Source organism: Lupinus angustifolius, chromosome LG16 (genome assembly GCF_001865875.1).
Source record: "Lupinus angustifolius cultivar Tanjil chromosome LG16, LupAngTanjil_v1.0, whole genome shotgun sequence".
Lineage (NCBI taxonomy): Eukaryota > Viridiplantae > Streptophyta > Magnoliopsida > Fabales > Fabaceae > Lupinus > Lupinus angustifolius.
Genome location: NC_032024.1, coordinates 16385203 through 16408212, shown reverse-complemented (window position 1 = coordinate 16408212; position 23010 = coordinate 16385203). Strand labels below are relative to the sequence as shown.

General features: G+C 34.0%; 1 protein-coding gene across 2 annotated transcripts; it reads right to left on the bottom strand.

The window, feature by feature from the left end:
- LOC109329991 lies at positions 4288–21729 on the bottom strand. Of its 2 annotated transcripts, XM_019563931.1 has the most exons (19): positions 21650–21729; positions 21301–21555; positions 19881–20073; positions 18750–19052; positions 18406–18495; positions 15363–15821; positions 15111–15218; positions 11081–11211; positions 10856–10985; positions 9155–9521; positions 8547–9043; positions 8243–8422; positions 8001–8159; positions 6965–7039; positions 6477–6594; positions 6245–6396; positions 5240–5455; positions 4390–5068; positions 4288–4359 (listed from the first exon to the last, which is right to left on the bottom strand). In XM_019563931.1, the coding sequence occupies exons 2-18, from the start codon at positions 21540–21542 to the stop codon at positions 4430–4432; spliced, it is 4059 nt and encodes a 1352-aa protein (XP_019419476.1). In that variant the 5' UTR covers positions 21543–21555; positions 21650–21729; the 3' UTR covers positions 4288–4359; positions 4390–4429. The 2 variants fall into 2 exon arrangements, with proteins under 2 accessions (XP_019419476.1, XP_019419475.1); XM_019563930.1 differs by having other exon boundaries at positions 4288–5068.

The window sequence follows — 23010 nt, the reverse complement described above, 5'->3', positions numbered from 1 at the left end:
CGTGTTTAAGTGGAAGAAGAAACCCAAAATAATGTTTTGGGTAAATTTTATTTTTAAAAAACTGAAACTCAAAACGACATCGTTTTGCAATAGGATTTATGTTAAAAAAAAGTGGGGAAAAAATAAAAACTATGTCATTTTTGTTTGAAAAAACACATATGTGGACCTCTGACGTGCCACACAAGCCCATGGGGACGGAAAACATATGACCAAGTCAACTGTTAATGACCTACATAGACCAAACTGTTAACTTTAACTGGTTGGTATGGACAGAATGACTAATATGAGTCCATGTTAAAATTGTTATTGACTAAATTGATAATTTAATTTTATTAAGAACTAACTTGTTAAGGTTGAAAAATATGAATGACCAAAATAAGTAATTGCTTTTGGGCCGATCTTTTAATATCGTATTAGTCATCAAACTGATCAAGATACTAATATAATGCTATTTAATTCAACCATATATTTACTAATTAAATCACATATGTACCACTAAAATTAGATATATAAATATAATATATTAACATTAATATTAAAAAACTAAAAAATGATATGATAAATACTTTTATTCAAACAAGTTATTAAAACAAAATGTGATTTTATGAGGGTATGTGTGTTGTTATAGAAGTATATGCAAAGGTAAAAGTTATAGGTTTTATTTTGCTCAATAATATTCTAGTAAAAATTAAATTAATTTTATACAAATCTTGTAATTTTAAATGAATACATCACAATATTATCAATTTTTATTGATTTAAGTGGTTTTAACTAATATGATATAATTATTGTATACCTAGGTGGAAGACCGATTTGCAGTTCAAGACAATACATATTTCATAACTATACTTTTTTTGTGTGGATATGTTTGGAAATTTGAACAAAATAGGGAAATCAAATAAAAGTTAACAAATATGCTAGCAGATGAATCAAAATAGGTGGGTCTGGTTAGGCCAGTTTGCAAAAGCTCGAAAACTTATAGGGTTTAGGTATCATATTATATATATGGAAAGCAAATAAAAGCTAATAAATATGTTTGCAGATGAGTCAAAATAGGTAGGTCTGGTTAGGCCACTCCACAAAAGCTCGAAAACTTATAGGGGCTAGGTATTATATTATATACTTTTTATTGAATTCATTTTTTTTAGGTTGGACTGACCAAACTATATTAAAATCAAGCTCGGGCCGGGCTTACCTGAGTGAGTTCAGACTATCCGTTTTTCCTTATTTTTTAATCTTTTTTGGAACCTTTGGCTTGATAATAAACAGTAGGTAAAAAATATTTTACAAAATAACTTATAATAAAAAAGTATAATAAATATTATGTTATGAACTTTGAACAAAAAATAGAGTAATGTCTATAATATAAATATTTATAAATTACAATAATATTATATAGTTAAATATTATATTGTGTTTTCTATGTTGCACATTATCCATTTAAGCACAATAACAAAACTAGTATCATCAAATGAGAAGACATTAGACTATATCAATTAATTATGTATTTAATTTCTACAACCAAAACATAATAAAGAAAATAAATTTTACAAGCAAACTAAAAGATAACATAATTGTTTACCATACAGAACTTCACACAACCAAATTTAATTTGATAGTTCATAATAAAAGTATTGATAAGTAACATACAAATAATCTTCATATAGAAAATAAAGAATAATGATCACATATTCAGTTGGTGATTATACTTTGACACATAGAATTCATTTTGAACTTGAGTCTATATTATCATTACTATAAACCACATTGATATTATTTTGATAGTATCCAAAGATTTATATATTAAAGTGAAGTTACAAATTATATTAGGTTAGAGAGTGAAAGTTTAATAGAAATAAGAGATTTAGTAAATGAGTTATGTTAAAATGATATACGTGGGCTTAACATAAAGTCTTAACCTAAACACAAGACATCAAATGTATAAATCTAGTTGCATTAGGCATAACAAATGTGTTAAAAAATTGTACATTAATATCAAATTATATAGATTAAATATATTAAAATTTAAATAAAATATTTTTTCGTATTATACGGGTTGGCACACCATGACTGCGCAAGTTTGAACTACAATTTGATATGCTCATATGCATAAATTATATTCGGACATTTTGATCTGATTTAGCCAAATTTGTTCTCGTAGCTCATTTTAACAAATCTAAATTGCAATGTTGCAAAACGTCACCGTCTATGGTTACAATCCCAATCTGCATCGGTCCCGGAGTAAAAGAATTGACCAGCTTCCATGGCCCACATTAACTTCAATGTTAAATCTTCACCAAACAAACATTTTGATATAAATTATTAATTTCTCTAAAAAATACCCTTATTGCCTTTGCCAACCTCAAAATTTGTTATAAACCTCACCAGCCCAAAAAATTAGAAAATTAAATATTCCTCAACTAATTTTTTTTAAAAATCTTCTTATCTACAACAAAGTCATATATGTCACAAGATAATATTTTATTATTTAATAATTGATTTATAAGTTACATGTATCATTTTATTGTAGGTATGAAAATTAATAGAATGATTTAGTAGCATTTGAAATTTGTATTACTCTAAAGTAAAATTTACTTTTTCCTTCCACCTCTCATTTTTTTGCCTCTATAAAGCATAATTTAGAAACAAATTAGCATATGAAATTTGTATTTTTAAGTGAGAACAAAATTAATGGTCCAGAATCAATTGTGAAGGCAGAAATAAAAATAGTTAGTCATCATTTAATAAAAGGGGTAAGTTGTTTTGTCACATGCTCAAACCATTGTAGCCGTGTATTAGGCATATTCTTGCGACACGATAAAAGGTAGCTTAGTGTTCAGATGATATATTCAACTCTATAGTAGTGTCTATGATGTTTAGGTGGTGTGATAGTCGTGTAGCAGAGAGGTCTGTAGTGTTCAGGTGACATGATAGTCTTATAGCAGAAGTCGTAGCTCTATAGGTGCTGACTAGGTCATGTCTTATCATTATCATCATTTCCCTAGTTAGACGACAACCCGTTCATGATTGATGGTTGCATGAAGTATATCTTATCTACCTGATACTTGATCGTGGCTTTATGAGTTGGTCGGCTTATGAGCGGTCCAAGAACTATGATGGACATATACCAACATCATGCTTATGAGCGGTCCAAGAACTATGATGGACATATACCAACATCATACTTTATTTTCATAGATTCAAACTTGAAACCTCTAATTAAAATTTAAAATATAACAACATCATGCTTATAAATTTGTTTAAGACCGGAATTTAAATAAAAAAAAGTTAAATATGTACAGGCTAATAAGGCTTCAACCATGAATGGGACCAATGAGCCTTCACATGAATAAGTTAGTAAATGCACTCATTGTTATAACTTAAACCGATAATGTTGAAATTCCATTTTCAATTAACCTACAACATGGAAAGGTTTCTTAATTATTTGTTGGAACCCGTATGTGACTATAGAGCTTCCAACCATCAAAAAGTTCTATTATTATTGAGCATGTGAAAAGTAAAGTCTCGTTGTTAGAGGATATAAGAAGAGTGAAAAATTACAAATAAGATAACAAATCTTAAACCATAATCTTAAGACAATAGTTTCATGATTTTTTTTTTCACTCATAAACTTTTTCTATTTACAACTATATCCCATGTAAGTCATGCTTGATTTACCCAATTTGATTTCACGAAGTTTTGGGTTTATTTGCGATGGTGATATGGAAACTACTATTAGGCATTAAAGCTATCATAATGCTTGTTTAGAGTGAGCCCCACTCGAAAATGTTAGTGGAAATTTTATTAGCCAATACCAACATCATCACATGAGTGAGAGTGCCCATGTCATCTTGTCACAAATATTAGAGTTATGATGGCACTAAATATCCATTTTTCTTCTTGTTCACCTACAAAAATCTTGTGAACCACTTTACATTATTATTGCTATTTACATTTTTAATCCAAAGTTTGTTATTTATTTTTTTGGACCCAAATTTGGTCACTTATTTTACTCGTGCTTATGAAGAAACTCATCAAAATTAATATCCCTATATTACTTTATGCCAATAGTTTTTCACCCTATCTTTTTTGGTTGAGGAAGAGCATGCATGCATAGGCATTTGTACTGCTTTGTGATTGCCCCACCAAGATTGCTTCATATCCCATTTTACTTAATATTGAAAATTTTCTAATTCTCCCTCACTAAAATTTCACATCAAAAACTGGTAATTCTCACATAAATTTCTAATTAATCTATAGCAAAAGCTATTCTCACTCTATTCCAAATATGTTAAGATTTTGGAGTGATTTCTATTAAAATCTAACTCATCAACCTAGTGGTGATGCCCTTCCACAGCATCCAAAAAACACATGAACGGTTAAATATCACACTGATTCAAGGATACAAGGATGAGAAAAAAGATCTTAGCTATACATTTTGATATTGTGAATCAAATTTCATGAAAATAACCTCCAGAGAGGCCGAATCTATGTCGAAACCATAACTCTGTCCTCCATACTGAACATATAGATGCTCTTTCGGAGATGAGGGGTGAGGGAGAATTTCAGAGATCTCTGGTAAATCTGATCCATTTGGTGGAAAGGTTTCAATCTTCTTTTCAGTGTAGTAAATATCAGCCAAGAGAAGCCATATAAGATCAGGATCAATAGATGCAAGGCCATGGAGGGCATTCATAGACGCATCGCGAAGTGCTACAACACTGCTACAAGCTATCCCTACAACCAGACCACTTAACTTCTTCAGACCAAGCTCTAATGCCGAGGCACTCTTCTTATTTCGGCATAAATCTGCAATCATGTTAAGCATTGCAATCTGAACCTTAAGATAGGAAGTCTCAGCCAATGAATCATCTGAACTTGCTGAACTGCTTCTATAAGGGAGTTGCAAAGGGGCCTTCTCATCTTTTAAAAATGACATTTTCCGAAATGGGGATGTGGTCAGAAGTTTCCAGAAGTGCATGCCATCACTATGGAAACGCCGTGTGAAGAAATCTCCTCCACAGATTTGCACTACATTGCTGATCACATTCAAACACCGCCGGACAGCCTGCCAACATGAGTTGCATTCAACAATCAAAATTAACATGAAGAAGCATACATGTGATGAAGTAAATTCCACATGGGAATGAGAAAAAACTAATTCAAGTCATTGTTTACATCCAAATATGGAAAACGATATTTTAAAACAAGACATGAACATAAAAATGGGATCGCGTACCACCGGGTTCCTGTTCTTAATACAAGTAACAAGGAAAGGCCATATTTTATTCATTGCTGGAAGCAACCTGTTTTCATCAGCCCCTTCTTCAGTAGTTTCCAAAGTATCCTTCAGCTGATACATCGATCTTGATTGTAGCGCTTCCTCTATTGTTTCTTTAATTTCTCTTTCATGTTTATATGCTGCTTCTACTTCTGCTAAAGCCAACACGCTGCCCTAAAACCAGAAAAGAACGAATAGCAAAGAGAGGATTACAAATTAAAATAAATCTATTGTTTCAATTAATCTTGGATTAGTACTCAACCTGCAAGACAATGTATTTCACAGATTAAATTCCATACACCTACTGTTTTGTGTCAATGTCTGCTATATATGAACACCATTAAACCCTAATTTCAATATGCACAGACCAATTGAAGCTCAGACACACAAAACAAGAAATAAATGTCAGATCTTCAAGAGAATGAGTGATTAATTATTTCATTCTTTTACAGCGTTATCTCTCTCCTTCATGCCTTAGTGCAACGAACATATAATCTCCTCTTATTTTACCTCTCTTTTTCTCTGTCTCCGCTCCATACTTTATTTTCTTTCAATATCTGTAAATCTCAATTTTAAACCTTTATTCTCTTTATTTCTTCAACATAAAATAAACAAATAAAAGGTCACTCAATGAACGAGGCTGCTATCTAGTAGGGTCTATGGAGGGTAAATGTATGTTGCCTTACCCATGCAAGCGAAGAGATTTTTCCAGGATTTAAACCTGTGACCTCATGGCCACTATGCCGAGGCTATCTCAACATACAAAAAACAATTGTAGACAATTTCATTTCTAACCAGTAACTACCAAAGTTTATTCACTAATGGCTGCATAATGTCCAACAATCGGTGGAAAACCACAAAAAACTGCTTTTGAAGCTCAAAATGATAAATATATGCTTCTCACTTCTATTTACATCAATTGTAAAAAAAGTTAAGTCTCAAAGCATTTCAACCAAAAGATACCTCAATTATATCCAGGGCGGCCAAACATATCTCTTGTTTAAATGAAGCCACAAGAGGGGCTACAGCAGTAATACATGAACCGGCAATAGAACCAACTATACGTCTATATCTTCTAGAGTCATTTAGCTTGAATAACATAAGCTCCCACTGGTCTAAAGGCAAGAAAACTTCATTTAGCACAAACTAACATAAAACTAAGCTTTAGTAAATTCAATGGATTGTGATTCAGAACCTTGTGTTGGTTCTTCTGAATTGGAAATTGCAGATCTGACATGTACTGCAAACGACTCTGCTTGAGTGGGCAACAGGCAGGCTTCGCGTTTTGATGCCTTGGCAATTTCTGCTACTGCCTGAAATCAATCGAATTACAGAAAACTGTTTGAATAAGAATAAAAAATTAAGTATATTTTGTTAAATACTCAAGTCATTCAAAGATACACGCAAAAGAAATAAAAAAAAGAATTACAAAAAGGAAAGCCATAAGCGTTTAAAAGCAAGAAGTATGTGGATAAGTCAAGTTGTAAATATTTTGAAAGTGCTACACTAAATATATCACCATCGACCGTTTTAGAGGATCGGTTTTTCAGATGAAGAGTTAATATAGAGAGTGAGAGAGAGAGAAAAGGAAATGATAATAGAGTTTTACATTAAGGGGTAAAAGGTAAGCGCACACATATATACCCAGAGAGAGGGAGAAGGGGAAGTTAACTGGTGACAGACCTTTAAGAACGGAATAGTTAAATCAGGATGCTGATGTCTACCCAGTATTTCGAGCTCCATTGACACGGAACGCATCTGTTCAATTGCACATGATTAGACAAGTATTTTCATCAATAAAGTCTATGCATGCTGGAAGGTAATTCTTTACTTTGTACACACAGAACAGGAACAAAACACGGTTTGTAATCTAAAGAAATAATGTTTAGAGAATTGCCAACTAAATGCAACTATAAACAGACAATTCTCATTATAAGTTTACCATTGTTAGGAGAATCAACCTTTCTTTGGTGACTAGAGAAAATAGTACTGCATGAAAGCATCAGATTTGGCACATACACCACAAACTATTAAGGTAGTGTTCTGTGGTTCATGTTTAGCATTCTCTAGCAACTCACTTGGATCTCACTTGTAAGGGAATGAGAAAATTTGGATTCCCACCTGACATGCATTAATATTCCGAAGTATGTGCTCAAAATCATGCCAGCGAACCAACACCACCAAAAGGCCATTAAGGCCTTGTTTGGGAGTGGGGTTTTGGAGGGGAAGGGAAGGGAACGGATGGCTTTGGAAAGCCTTCCCCTTGTTTGGGAGTTGGATCAAGGAGAGGGGAAGATTTTGGAGGGTTTCTCAAACCCTCCAAAACCCTCCAAAACCCTCCATGTGCCTATTTTTAAAGTTCCCCCAATTTGGGGTTTTTGGAGATAAAATGTCAAAATAGCTAAATATGTTTAGTAATAATATATAATTACATATCATTGTCAATTTCTCATTGTTAATTACATTTTTAAGGGAAAATAAAAAATATTCTTATATTATCATTAGTTTATCCTCCTTCATCTAAATTTCATACTCCCAAACAAGGAAGAGAATTTCTTCCTTTTCCCTTCCCTTCCTCCCCCTTCCTAACCCTTTGATTCCTCTCTTTCCCTTGCCCTCCTAACTCCCAAACAAAGCCTAAAAGAATAAATATCACACCAAGCCATAAAATTAAGGAAGCTTGTTTCCTTAAACCAGCATTAAAAGGACATGGTCTTACCGGTTCCTCCAGTAGAGGCAATATTTTATTAGCCACTCCAATGTAGGAAAGCATGGATGCTAGCACATTTGGCACATCATGATTAAGGTCCAAATGACGAAGTTGTCGACATATTGAATCAATCACATAGTCTGCATATTCCAAAACTAATTGCCCAACCTACATAAATGCATATATAATAATAGCCAGTAGTCCCACAAGGCAAAATAGAAATACATGAAGACCATGACTGACAAACTAACCGTTGGATAGCCACATGTGGTGGAAAGTGTATGCAAGACAGAATCTGCAGCATTTCTAACTTTGAAGTTTGGGGAACTGAGACTCTCCAGCAACAAATAAAGAGAAGAATGAAGAAATCCACTTGAAACAAAATCTTTTCCAAGGCATAGATTAAAGATTCCTATGCCATCAATAATAACCTGTACAACAAGTACAAAGCCATTGTCAATGTTACATCAATCTGCTATAGGGAATACTCATGTGAAAAAGACACCAAATTACAGAGAATAAACAGCCATGTCAGTTTAGGAAAAAGTGCCTTTCCTCTTGCAGCATTGCAGCATCCTGGAAAAAGTATAGACTTATATCTTCAACTGCAACATTAGGCTGCATGTCAGTAACTCTGCGCTCAAGTGGAACATTCCACAGCTCAGCAGATAAATACTCATGTAAGATCCCACGAATACAATCAACTACATGACTCCTTACACCTTTATCCTTCAGTATCATCCAGAAAGATTCACGAAATGCACAATCAAGTTTGTCAGAATGATGAGCCTGAACTGTTTTTTTTATAGCAGACCTATGAAAGACTCTAGAAAAATCATTAATTGCTTGATCTGATAGACCAAATATGATCTCATTTAGCATGCATGCAGCTGTGCTTGCTTGCCGCAATAACCGTCCTGAACCAGTCCTGTCATACCAAGACTGCCAGCTTTCTTTATTGTGCTCTTTCAAACGGAGCTCCGAAACCAATTTACGAAAGTAACCAAGTAGACTGTCAATCACTTGTGACAAAATCCCTTCACTTTTACGATCTAGCAATGACAAACGAAGTTAACAAGAGTTAAAATAGGTTACAGTTAAAACAGGTTACAGGATGAACACACTCTGACAGCTACAAGAAAAAACATTGAATTTGAAACCACCTGCCACTAAAGATAATCCCACAAGTCGGAGCATCCCTGCAAGAGGATGGTATAGTTTAAAACTACCAACATAACCAAACCAAGGAGGCATACGAGGAAGCTCAAAGTTCTTTTGTGAACTATTCACAGATTCTTGTAGACTTTTCTCCTCAATAAGGGTGCACTTTGGGGCTTTACATAAACCAGTATTTAAAGAAGGAAAGCCATAATTGAAGAAATTAGTTCCAGATTTCAACTCAGCAATGGAGGGAAGGTATCCTTGTGTTGATGATCGACTTGTTGAAATGATTTTACCAAGTGAACCAGAGAACATGGAATTATGGCTTAGACATGCAGCAAACACGTCCAGGAATCTAGCAGTTCCAACCTAACCATTTTCAAGCATAGGGAATTAACATACATGAAAAAGAAAAGGGAAAAGACTTCACTTTTAGTAGTACTCACAAAGTGTAAAATAGAACAGTAAAGGAGGTAAGTTAAAAGGGGGTTGGTGAGAAAGAGAAAGAAATAAAAGGGGGTCAGATGGAGAGAGGCAGGGGAAAGATGGGATGAGTTCCAATGACTCTTTTAAAGTTAAAAAATGGAATTCATTGGATTTCATACAAATGAGTGGATCAGACTGGAGTGTAAGAGAAAAAGACTTGTGCTGGTGTGAACTATCCATCTATCTAATGAGCCTAAAAAAAATACTAAGAGGCATCGTTTTACAATGTAAGTACTAGTTCTTTTTAAAAAAGAGATTCCAAAAAAGAACTATATCTTTCATCCTATATCTATTCATGTGCAACCAAAAAATAAAAAATATATTTAGCCTAAGACCTTTCTGAAAGTTATTTCACAAAGAGTTATTTCCAAATTTTTCGAAGCAGGTGTTTTCAATTCATTTTAGGGTGCAGCTAAATGTCCAAGTCATGTCTGAGACAACAACTTTTTTTAATTAGACTCCTGGTGAGCAGTGTTCATCACATGTCATACAAGTACTGGAGAAGTACTGATGTTGGAAGCATGTCAGACATTCCAACACCTCAAGAAGGAACAATGTTTGTGCTTCATAGGTTACTATCATATATTAAAGTGGTAGTGTCTACGAGAGTTTAAATTTGGAGGATTTACTCTGAGTAGCATTAATAGATTTTGGATCTCTTCCATTTTTGTTCCGTGGTCACAAAAAATTCAAGAGTCGGAGATCATTGCAGATAAACTTCTTGTGCTTGAAAAGCACCCAAAATGTTGTTGACACGAACAAGACTGAAAAAAACAATCAAAAACTAAAATAACACTCATAATTACCCATTTGCTTAAGTTCCTTAACTTACTCAATGAAAAACGTACTGTAGTTCTTAATTACTAATTACCTATTTTCTTAACTTCCTCAACTAATCCTAAAATAAAACTGACTTTTAAAATGAAATTTTCCAAAATCAATTATTACAACTGGTTTCCCAAACAAGAAATCTCATCACAATCTCAAAGACAAAGATACCAATCATGTTATTCCATATAATCTATAAGAGATATCCAGTCGTTGACATGTAATTTATGTTAGCTCTAGTATCAAGTGGAACTTGCAATGTACAATTTGTATCATGTAAGATTGATATTAGTTTCTTCCATTATTTCATAGTAAGATATACATATCTATGGGAACGGAAATGTAATAATGTATAGCAGAACATGTGAAATTATTATGGAAGCACATACAGGAGACTGTAGATGATCCAACAATAGACGAGGACCAGAATAAAATATTATTGTCAGTAACTGCCGAGAGTGTAACACAGCAAGTGACTCCTCATTGCCAAGCACCACTTTGGGAAGCTTTTCAAGATGCCTGTGATTAAGAAAGTGACTGTATTTCTGATCAAAGAAAAAGATAAAGGTAAAAATCCTCATTGAGTAAATTGTGTTGAAACAAAAAAAGTGAACCTGATAAATATCTCAGCAGCATCACGTTCTATAAGAGGTTTCCAATCACTTGAGAACAAAAACTCAAGGAAATCTTGTGCAGTTGAAGATACATCATCAGAGTCATCAAAAACCAAAGCACTTAAGCACTCCTGAATATTGGCAAAATGAATTTAAAAGCGATTAAGAAGAGAAGATTACATTATGGAGGATAAATATATGCTTAAAACTAAAGTAAAATAAAATGGAAAAGAAAATCCAGTGAAACACAATAATAAATAGTATATAAGCTTTAACCTTGTTACAAATTATAACAAATCAGGGAATAATAAATAGTAAATAAATCCTAAGGTAATTAGAGAAGTAGATTACTTTACTAAAAAGAGTTAGGTAAGTGTAGATAAAGGTAGTTAGAACTTAGAAGTGTCAGCTGTCATGTTTGGTTACAAAGCTGCTTTTCGGGGATTCCCGTACAACTTACATTTTGGTGCATCATTACAACCCTCCTATCACTATCAGTCTTGTGCCCGGTCCATCCTATGGGCACTACACTAAACCCTCTTCTACTTCTGGTTCATTTCATGTGTTTGGGCCTTCCCATCCTCCAACTCATTCTTGTGCTACTGGTCCTGGCCCATCTAATGCTCCTCCTACTCACTCAGTATGCAATGGCAGGTAGCCCTGGTGACAAGGAAGCTAAGTCCTTTGTTTGGTACCCGAACTCAGGTGCAACTAATCATTTAACTTACGATCTTGCTTTGGTCCAGTTGAAAATTTTAGACCAAAACATATATTCATCGCTAGTGGTGCCATCATTCCAATTAAATACACATGCACTACTCATTCTTTTCTGCCCCTATTGAGTCTAATCTCTGTCACTCAATAATTTACTACTAGTACCTTCCATAACTAAAAATCTTATCACTGTGTCTCAATTTGCTAGTAACAATCATTGTTTCTTTGAATTTCATGCTAATGATTGCTTTGTAAAATGTAAGGGTACTACCAACTTATCCTAACAGGATCACTAACAAAAGAGATACTCTATGCATTCCATGGTCTTCTACCAACTTATCCTAACAGGATCACTAACAAAAGAGATACTCTATGCATTCCATGGTCTTCTACCAACTTATGTTCCTGATTGTTCTTTTGTTGTCAATAATATAAATAAGCCTATTGTTTCTGATTCTGTTAATGTAGTCCCTAGTATAGTGTCTAGGCCTAGCAATGATAGGTCCCACTCTTATTTTCTTTGGCACTGCAGATTAGGTCATGGTCATGTACTTCCTCATTCTAAGACACCTCACGTTAATAAAAGTACTTTTGATATTGGCTCTGCCTGCTGAATGGGAAAAGCATATAGAATATATGCTCCATTTTCTACTACTGTTTATCATTCTTCATTTGATCTTGTTTGCATGGATTTGTGCGGCCCGGCTCCCATCTATTCTCAGTCAGGTTTCAGATAATATGGATCTATAGTTGATGCTCATACTAGACACACTTGGCTCTACTTGATTAAAAAAAAATGAAACTCTACCTATTTTTAAACATTTTCTGCAAATGATTCGTATTCAATTTAATAAAACTATCAAGGTTGTTCAAAGTGATTTGGGTGGTCAATTTAGGACTTTCACTTCTTTCCTTTAGTCTTTAGGTATTTTACACAGAGTTTCATGCTCATGCTCATCATCAACAAAGAATTGTGGATAGAAAACATAGGCATATTGTAGAAACATGCATTGCTTTACTTGTTAATGTATGTTTTCCTTACTGGGAGCATGCTTTCACTACTGCAGTGTTTCTTTCTAATTAATAGGCTCCTCTCTCCCACTTTACAACATAAGTCTCCTCACCTCTTAGTTTTTGGTACTACACCTGAATACCTGATTATACCTCTCTTAAGGTCTTTGGTAGTGCCTGTTATCCTCGTTTAAGACCTACAACAAGCACAAACTTTAATTCAGGTCTGCTGAATGTACTTTTCTTGGTTATTCAATGAAATTGTGTTTACCTTTGCTCCTAAAGAATCTAATTCTTCTCAGGTCTCTCCCACAGTTTTTTATACCTACTCATTCTCACTCATGTTTCTCAGCAATCTTTTCCCTCTAACCATCCTACTGTTCCTCTGGTTTCTTCTCCTACTTCTTTCTTTCCCTCTCCTTCTCATTCTAATTCCTTTCAGTCTCTTCACATGGTCCTGACTCTAGTCCTCACTCTATACCTAATAATTCTCACTCTTTTGTTTCTCATCACTTTTTTCCTTCTAATAGTCCTACTGTTCCTATTTCCTCCTCTTTCTAATTCTTCTGTCAGCTACTCAGCCCTCTATCATTCTTTCTCTTTATCCTATTATGAAAATTAGGTCAAAATCAGGCATTTTCAAGCCCCATTCAGCCTAGAGTTTTGTTAACTCAGGCTGAACCAAAAAGTATCAAAGCAGCTGATGCATTACTAGTCTTGGGTACTTGGTCCTTGGTTCCTCTCACACCTCAAAAGGAAACCATATGCTGTAAGTGGGTGTTCAGAATCAAACGAAATCTAGATGGTACTGTTCAAAGGTACCACTCAATCAAGACTTGTTGCTAAGGGCTTTCATCAAAGCGTGTTAGCCACCACGGCCATGGATCGGCACCGCCAGACAGATATCTAAATCTGTTTTATAGGCTTTTGGGGTCATGTATTAAGTTAGGGCAGTAGGCTATATATACATGTATTTTGTATAACCTAGTTGTGGTAGAGCTTGTAATTTTATTCTCTAATAACACATTGGTAGCTGCTCATCACTCCTGGGACTGAGGCACAATTAGCCGAACATCGTTAACAAATCCTATTGTGTTATGTCTCTTTTTTTTCTACTCTTTGATCTTTTATTTGATTGCTTGTTCCCAATGGCGCCGCTGTGCAACACTATATATACAACAACCCTTTGCAATCATGTAATGAAATAATAATATCAATATACAGAAGATAGTTTATGTTTCTCTCTTTTCTTTCTCCGTTTATATGATTCTTGGGATATTCGAACAGTTATTTTGGAGAATAAGCCATTGCCTTATAGTCTTCCCTTACCCTCAATTTCTTTAATCTTCATTTCTATCAATAAAACATGAATAATTTGCTTTGAATTCTTATAAGAACAAGAACAATGGCAGCAAAAACCAATTAAACTGTATCTTACTAGACCATTTACATCATGAATGCAGCATAAAGAATTCTCCTTAATAGAAAAAGTTCAAAAATATATATATATAAAGAACAGTGTAGTTTTCTCCATCCTTTGTCAGTCATGAATTTATTCTATACAAACTTCATAATTATCGAGGAAAAGTTCTTCATGCAAGAATATCTGAAAAACATCTTATATTCTTTATGGGTATCTTAGAATATTTTAGAGTACCCTAGATGATCCATGTAGCTGACCTCACCTAGTGGGATTAAGGCTTGGTTGTTGTTGTATCCTAGATGATCTTTTAAGTTTCATTTCCTATTTATTATTCTCTGATTTGTTTCCTAGATTCTACAATTATTATAAATAGGACCTTAGTTTTTCTTTTGTATCACATTACCATCATAATATTATTGATATAAAGCTTATGTTATTCTACGTCTCAACTATGTCTTTTCCTCCTTCCTTACTTAAAACCCCCCAATTCAACAGTTCCTACAATCTTCCTTCGAGTCTATTATAGAGGACTTCCTCTATCATAAATTAATCAGTTCAAAAGTTATAAGAGCTGCATTATTATTCTGAGTTGAGAGACATGTTCTAGGACCTAACATTAATTCTAGTAGACTAGCATTTAATAATATGTCGTTCATATTTTTAGTTACAAGGGAGGCCCCCAGGAATTGAGGAAGGGTAGGCTGTGATTATTGAGACTCAACAGGGATCAAACACAGTATCATGTGTTTTCTAAGGAAGCTAGGCTTCACACAGCTACAAAGCTATGATCAATTTTGCATTATATTATGTTAATCAGAGAAAAACATTCAGATGACACAAACCTAACAAACATTAGTTTCAGTTAATTAGTTTGGAGCTCACCAAAAGCATGAGTCTACTCTCTCCCAAGGTGTGGCGGCACTCCAATAAGAGTCCTTTGATGGCATCAACGAGTCCCCTTCTCACCTTTCGTGAAGGGTGAATACAGATCTGAAATTCAATGGCTTCAATGATTACGAAAAGCATTGTGCTTCATATATAAAAGTATGCTCAAAGCATTGAAGTTCTAAGAAATTCTGAAAGCTGTAAAAAATCAATGAAACTAGTATCATGAAACTATCATTGAGAACATACATGTGGGAAATTTGCCCTCAACAGCTTATCTACATTTGCAGATGTTTTTTGCATCCAATGTTTTGTTCGCTTCACATGCAAAGATAAGTTCTCTCTATCAAGATCAGTACTCCCCATTTCTTGGAGTTGAGTTTGGGAACATATGACTTGCCCAGACTCAACACTCATATCTTCAACATTTGTTTTAACTGGCAATTGACGAAGCTTTTCCAAAAGAGAGAGTGCGGACTTGCACTCATTCGAATCAAAGTTTGAAGTTGCTTCATTATCCAGGGCAGGAGCATTGGCATCGTCCTTGAGGACTATCATAAGAAATTCGGCCAAACCTCTAATTGATTGGTCAATAGATTCCACACTTCCAGCAGCTCCACTTATCATTGTTTTTGCACCACGCAAAACTTTAGCGAACTGACTAACAACGCCAGGTAAAAAGAAAGCTAATGCATCTGCAGAACCAACCTAAAAAAATAAGCCAAACAAAGCAATCAATTTAATTCCTTTTTAATAAAATAATTCAGAAGTGATATAGAAAATCACAGATATAAAATGTCGTATAAAAAAGACAAAACATAGTTAACAATAGATGAAAATATATAATCTTAATCACTCCCCACTCCCTCTGTTCAAAAAAATAAACCACCTACCCCACCTAGCAAAGATGAACTCAATATTCCATAAAGGCACAAGTGTAAGAATAAACACATAGCTATAAGAATTGCCAGTTGGATGGACTTTGACTGCACCAAATTCCAAATCCACACAGAAGATACACGGCCTTTCTCTCTTTTGTTTTCCCTTTATCTAAAATGAAATGAAAAAGAAGTGTACCAAAAGGCACCTGTAAGAAAAAAAAGAGACGAGTGCTACCCTTTGAGTTCAAGAAACACACTCCACAAGTTTGAAGAAATAAAGCATCATGCTCCTTGGCCCCATAACAAGTTTTTAATTTCAAGAATATCTCACAAGTGCATTTCATATTAATACATCCGGTATAAATAGCAGTCTAATGCCAGCATCTTAGCCTCCATTGAACATTAAAACTCAAAAAAATGTCTCATAGTTTCACTTCTCGTAATATCACAAGTGCATTTCATATTAAAGTTGCAAAGTGGTAACTGCAGTGACACTTGTCACTGACACTTACCTTTTTGGTTTTAGTTAGTTAGTTGGAGGAGGCGACTTATTGTGCACCTCACATCCTATAGTTGCTTCCCTTGTAAGCTTTCCAAACTCCTATATATTTGGAAAGAGTCACCTATTGTATTCATTGAATTCATTCTTAAATTGAATAAGAATTACAACACTTCTCTCTCCTCTCTTATCTTCTCTCATATCTTCTAGCATAGGTTTACATTTTACAGAATATATTTCTGTGTTCATTGACTAATGATCAGTGTTGCCCAAGGCGGATGGCGGCCCATGAGGGTTGGCAAAATTCAGCTATGAAGGCGTTGCGGATGGCGTTGCAGGCAAATAGCGGAACACAAATATAAAATGCAAAACATTCATATTGTGTTATCCTATTTTTGGAATACACTTTGCTACTATTAAATAATCGTTTTAAATTTGTATATAAACTAAACTGGAAAAAAAAAACGTAAACTGGAGAAAAAGTAAACTGGGAAAAAAATATATTTTGAAAGTAAATAAAAAAACGAAATTTAAAAAATGGAATGAAAATGAGATAAAGAAATGAGAAAACAAGAAACAAGAGAGAAAGAAAAATAGAGAAAGGGAAAAGGCAATGAAAAAGAGTTAACAAATGTGATTGTGGCGGCGGCAGTGGAGGCAACACACAACAGAGAACTCAGTTTTGAGAGAGATAGAAGCAATAAGGAGAAGATGCAAAAATAGAAAGGGATTAGAGTTTTAATTTTTAACCCATGAATGGGCCCAAATAATCCATCTCAACCCAATTGTTTTTAAAAAACTAACCAGGAAGCCAAAATGCCGCCATTACCGCCACCGCCATGGCGGTTTTTCCGAGCAAAAGGCAGACATGACCATATGGCAGGATTTCCCAAATGGCTAATGGCGGTAGCCCAAAAAACACCACCGCCATGGCCGCTATTGGGCAACACTGCTAACGATTACAAAGTATAACACGAGGTTATTAAGTGTGCCAGCTGGAACAGCTGGCAGGAAGTTAAGCCTCTTAACTAATTAACCTCTTAACAATCAGACTACACCCAACTATACAAACTAACTAGTCTATAATACCTCCCATCAGTTTTAGGAAAATCCACAATGAGGCCCTTTAAAGATACACTTAAATTGTATAAATATCAACCTGCCTTATCACATCCTTAAATTGTCTGTCCATCTTAGAGGTAGACAAGACTTCTAAAATTAGTAACTTCAATACCAATAGATCTGGGACCTACATAATGTTTACCCATCCACTGCTAGTATTTTAATCAAACTCTTTTTTCCATACAGCTATGTACTGTGAAGAGAATGGGGTTAGCAATTTAGCATCCCCCTTTGTACACCGGCTATCTAAGTCCAGATTTCTACCAACTTCTAATCTCTTCCTTTAGAAGACTGTCCCACAACTTCATGCATAAGAGAAGCATTTCTGATCTGTCAGACCTTAGACAAGACTCCATCACCAGCTAGGTGCTAGCCTATCCATGAAATTCACCACCGGAAAAACCTCCATTAGGAGAATGGTACCAGATAGGCTTCACACTGATGATATGGTGGTGGTTTAAATAGTCCATATAAAGGCTCTGTACTGATATGTATTTTATGGGTCCGATCCCAAACACAAATTAACTTTAGAGGATTTCAAAGATGCAAGAAAGGCAAAAAGTATATTGTTTGCAGATATTTGATTATATTGTTGTAATGGAATGCTCAACTTCTCCAAAGAGCTTCATTATACTGACTGATGTAATGGGATATAATAACTTTTATATCATATCTTTGGACCTCTTCCCGAGGCTTCTTTATTGGAAACTCCCTATCAGATGACAGATATGCAAGACTGGAAAGATTTATAACTGCTACAATATTTTCAAAGAACTGTTCATTACATTACCTTAGCAACTAGCACCCGCAGAGTTTTGAAGGCTTCAATTCGAAGTCTTGCAGAGCCTCGATGTCCCCTTGAAGCCTCTGTATCTGCAGCCTATTCTCAAGATCAGAAGGCATTATGAACTCACATGATATGAGGTAACTAAATATTGAGGGGAAAAGGGAGAATGCCATTTATGCCTCTTGTAATAGAAAGAACTGTGTCATGATTACTTTAAGTTATCTTCCATAAGGAAGTGCTTAATTGCTTATATACAAAAACATGGTGATTCTGTTATAAAATTTTATTATGAACCAGTTACTAAAAGAACTGAACTTATTCAACCAAAAAACAAAAGATCAACATACTTTGAGAAGAAGTGATAGCCAGTGCCCAACAGCAGCTGATGCAGTTTCAGATTGGAGAAATGCAAGTAGACATTCTTCTGATTCTGATCCATATTTGAAAGATTTATGAAGTGTATCATACATGTTATCCGAAAGTGCAGGCAAACCAGAAATTTGTTTACATGAACAAGACACATTGGAACAAGATTGTAAACTCAAAAGCAGTGCCCTGAAACACAAGATAATTCCTTCACGGAACTCCTCTGAAGCCTCGGACGGGGACAACAAAGCCCCATATGTTAACTTCTTTAGAAGCACAACCATCTGTCGAAGAACATCCACAGTTCAGTTTCATTTATTTTTGTTTTGTGCAAAACGACAACAAAATTCAGTTTACACAGCAGCTCACAGCTAATAAGGGGGTACTACCTTATAGCACAATCATGAGTTAACTAAAGCATGATGTTGAAAGCATGCTCAACAATAGAAAACATGCCAAAAAAACTCAGCAAAACGTCATTTCAAGCAACTATTTATTAAAGTCTAAACAGGAATTCCACTGTCCTTTGGAGACTATTTCACTGTGAAACCAAATTATTCAGAGCGAGTAAGTTTAGGCTAGTTGAACTTTAATATCATTAGGTCATTACATTAAAGGGAAGTTATAATGCATGACGTAAACAAACCATGAGCTTGAAACCAAAGGGAGGCAAGATGAACATCAGCTCACCATGTATAATTGCATCAAATAATAATACTACACATGATGACAAGATATCTTCGTTGATTCCAAGTTTTACACCAAAATATTTAGAGCACAGTCCTTTACCTTCTATTTTGGCCCTTATGGGTGGAATGCACTGAGATTGTGCTTCAGGATCAAGGGTTGAATTTCATTTGTTAAAATTGAGAAGTTTTTGAAATCTCTGCAACCATGCATTCAGTCCAGTATTCACAATTCCACATTTCCCAACATTTTATTTAACTTTTTATTCAATTCTTTTGTTAATCTTCTCCCAATGTTGAAAGCAGTATAGAATCCTAGTTTTGTTTTTATTCAACTACCTATCAGCTAGCAAGTAAATACAATCCATAAGTAATAATTCAAAATTTGTACAGAATCCACACCAAATGCCAAAAAAATAAGCCCACCTGATCCACAGATTTCAAATGACACTTCCTCAGAAGTTCCTCCAAACAATTAACTACACCTTCAGCCACACTATCACTCACTTTAAAAGTCGTTTTTGGAACATCAGATATGGTGAACTTTTCTTCAGAATCAACTTTGGATCTGCATTGAATTACTGCATCCAGGAGCAAAAGTAATGGGAACAAAGTGTAGCTGAAAGAAAAAATAAAATAAATTTAGACTGTAAGAATAGAGTAGGCATCACATAATAATAAGATGCAATCCAGTAAAATTCAGAATTCAAATCATGGGGGAAAGTTATAGCTAAACTATAGTGCAAGTAATGTCCATGCCACTCTGTATCTTTTAGTTTCTTTTCATTCAAGTTACTTTAGTCAACAACAGCCAAGCATTTCCCTACTAAGTGATGTTGATTCCATGGATCAAATGACATCATAAGGTTCCATCATAAATCATGTCTATAGACAAACCATTTAGAGTTAAATCCTTCTTAATGGTTCCACATATAGTTTTTCTTGGTCTCTATACCTCAAGTGATTTGGCTACCCTTCATCTGATCTTCTATCTTTTCTACAATGGATGTTATCTCAACTTTCTCTCTAAAACATTCATCCATACATCATAAGCATACCATGTCTGGTGTGTGCACTTATCCAATACATTTTCATTTTTGTTACATTCAGTTTATTCTCTCATTTCCTTCTTACTCCCCAACATTCAATCTTATACAACACCACAAACATTATATCTATGTGCCAAAATTCTCTTATAAGCTTAACTAATACTTTTCTATCACGTATAACACCTGAAGTATTCTCCATTTCATCCATCCCATTTGAATTTTATGGATTACTTACATATACATGTAGTCCTCGTTATATAGCCCAAGGTCCTTGAACATATTGACTTGTTGTATCAATTGCATACCACATCACCTGATTCGGCCACAATATTATAGTCACGGTGACCCCCACAATTGAATCACACCACAATTATGGTGTGACACTTAATCACAATGATGCGGCCACACCAGACTACAATGTAACCGCATCGGACACATTAGGGCCGCATCAGAGCCTACATCAGACCACATCATGGCCTTCATCAGACCGTATCATATTCAAAAACATTTTTTAATCACAAAAAATTGACAACGCAACAACCAACAGCAATAACAGTGGCCGCAACAGTTATCGAATTTAAAACGCCAAAATTTTCACCTCCAAGCTAGAATTAGTGTGCCTTCCACTAAACTACCACTTTCTATATGCTGTCTTAAAAATGTTTAAATAATTTCATCTCAATTTAAGTTTATTTTCATCCATTTTATTACTTTAGACTAACTACAATGAAAGGATTAAAATTTGTTTTTAATTTAGCGATTTTCTAATTTATAAGAGAAAGGCAGAAGTTACTGACTCGAAGAATGGCTGTAAAGTAGAGTGTGATGAATTTTGAAGGAAACGAAGCAATTGAGCGATTACAGAAGAACACTGTTTCTGATTCTGATTCTGATTTTGAGGGTTTTGCAAAAGTTGAAGAAGTTGCAATGAGTATGATTTTAAGTGTGGAAAAGCAGTGTCACTGATTTGTTCACTTTCTTCTTCTTCTTCTTCTTCTTCTAATCGTGATTCAATCATTGCTTCTGTTAGTTTTTCCATTCCAAAATTGCAACTGCACAATAATAATAATAATAGTGAATCGAAAGTTTCAGGATACAACGAAGAAAGAAAGACACAGTGTTGGGGAAAGTGAAGAGAATGAAAACCTATGATTATGGCCAACGACGGGAATCGGGAATCAAAAGAGAATGATTTCTCTGTGCTCACCAGTTTTGTTGCTTTTATATGTTCTACTCTTTATTTTACATTTCTGTGGAATTCTCACATTATTTTTTTTCTTTTGAGTAACACATGAAAAAATTATTTTAATCTATACTTGTTATAAAGCTAAAATATGGTGTAATCACCTGCTATGGAGTAATTTATAATGTCCTATTTTGCCTTTGTTAATACATAATGGGAACAATATCTTTTATCCTAAACTTTGTATTATCTCATGTATCATTTATTTTTTATTAGTTAAAAAATTAAAACATGAATTAAATATATATTAATTTTATGATTTTCAAACCATGAGAAACTATGAATATATAAAATGATTGGGATTGTTCCTCATATTTGTTTGGGTATAGATTTATATTTATTTATATTAAACTATATGTTTGGTTTATATTACTAACAAGATGATTTAGTGATGTAAATCTATGCTAGATAATAGGATGATCAAAAGGTAAAGAGTTCGATTACTATGAACAATATTGGTAGGGAAAGACAGTCACAAACTTTGAAAGGGATTAAGTCTTTACCTTAGTAGTACCAAAAATATGTTTGGTTGATATTTATAATTTGTTGTGACTGGTGTTTTTTTAGGAATAACTTAAAAAGTTTTTTTTTTGTTTATTATATGTATTCCTGGAAATGTATAGTATAATTATCAAAGTTTATATATTCTATATAAAATATATTATGGTATTTACTATATAGTCTATCACCATTTATGAACTTTTTTTAGAAAGCAATATTATCATTTTTTGATGTGATTGTTAATATCTTTGGTACAGCAAGTGAACTGTATCGTTCAAGTAACAAATCCGTTAAATATCGGGATATTATCTTCAGAGAGCAAAATGAATTTATACTAATTCTTGAAGAAGTAGATTGAGTATATATTTACAAAATTTAAAGTTTTGATATTTGTTTGGTTTTTGAATAGAATTGTAAAAATGTAGAATTTAAACTATGAAATTAAATGAGTTGGGATTGAAGTTCATCGTTCTTTCCCTTTGCAATTCTTAGATTTAATTCCATATAACTTGTGAAGTTACAGATTTTGATGCACATTTTCTTCAAATCATTTATATCAATTCATTAAGCATGTGATAAACTTCCCAAAATCAAATAACTGAATAATTAAAGAATTGAATCCAGGAATACAAAAGTTAGAAGATTACATTTCAATCTCAACACTGATAAACTAGTCACTCATCTTGATCATTACAACACTCTTATCATGAGAAATTACAAGAAATTATAGATCTAAAGTCGTTCCCACGACTTCTTTCCTCCT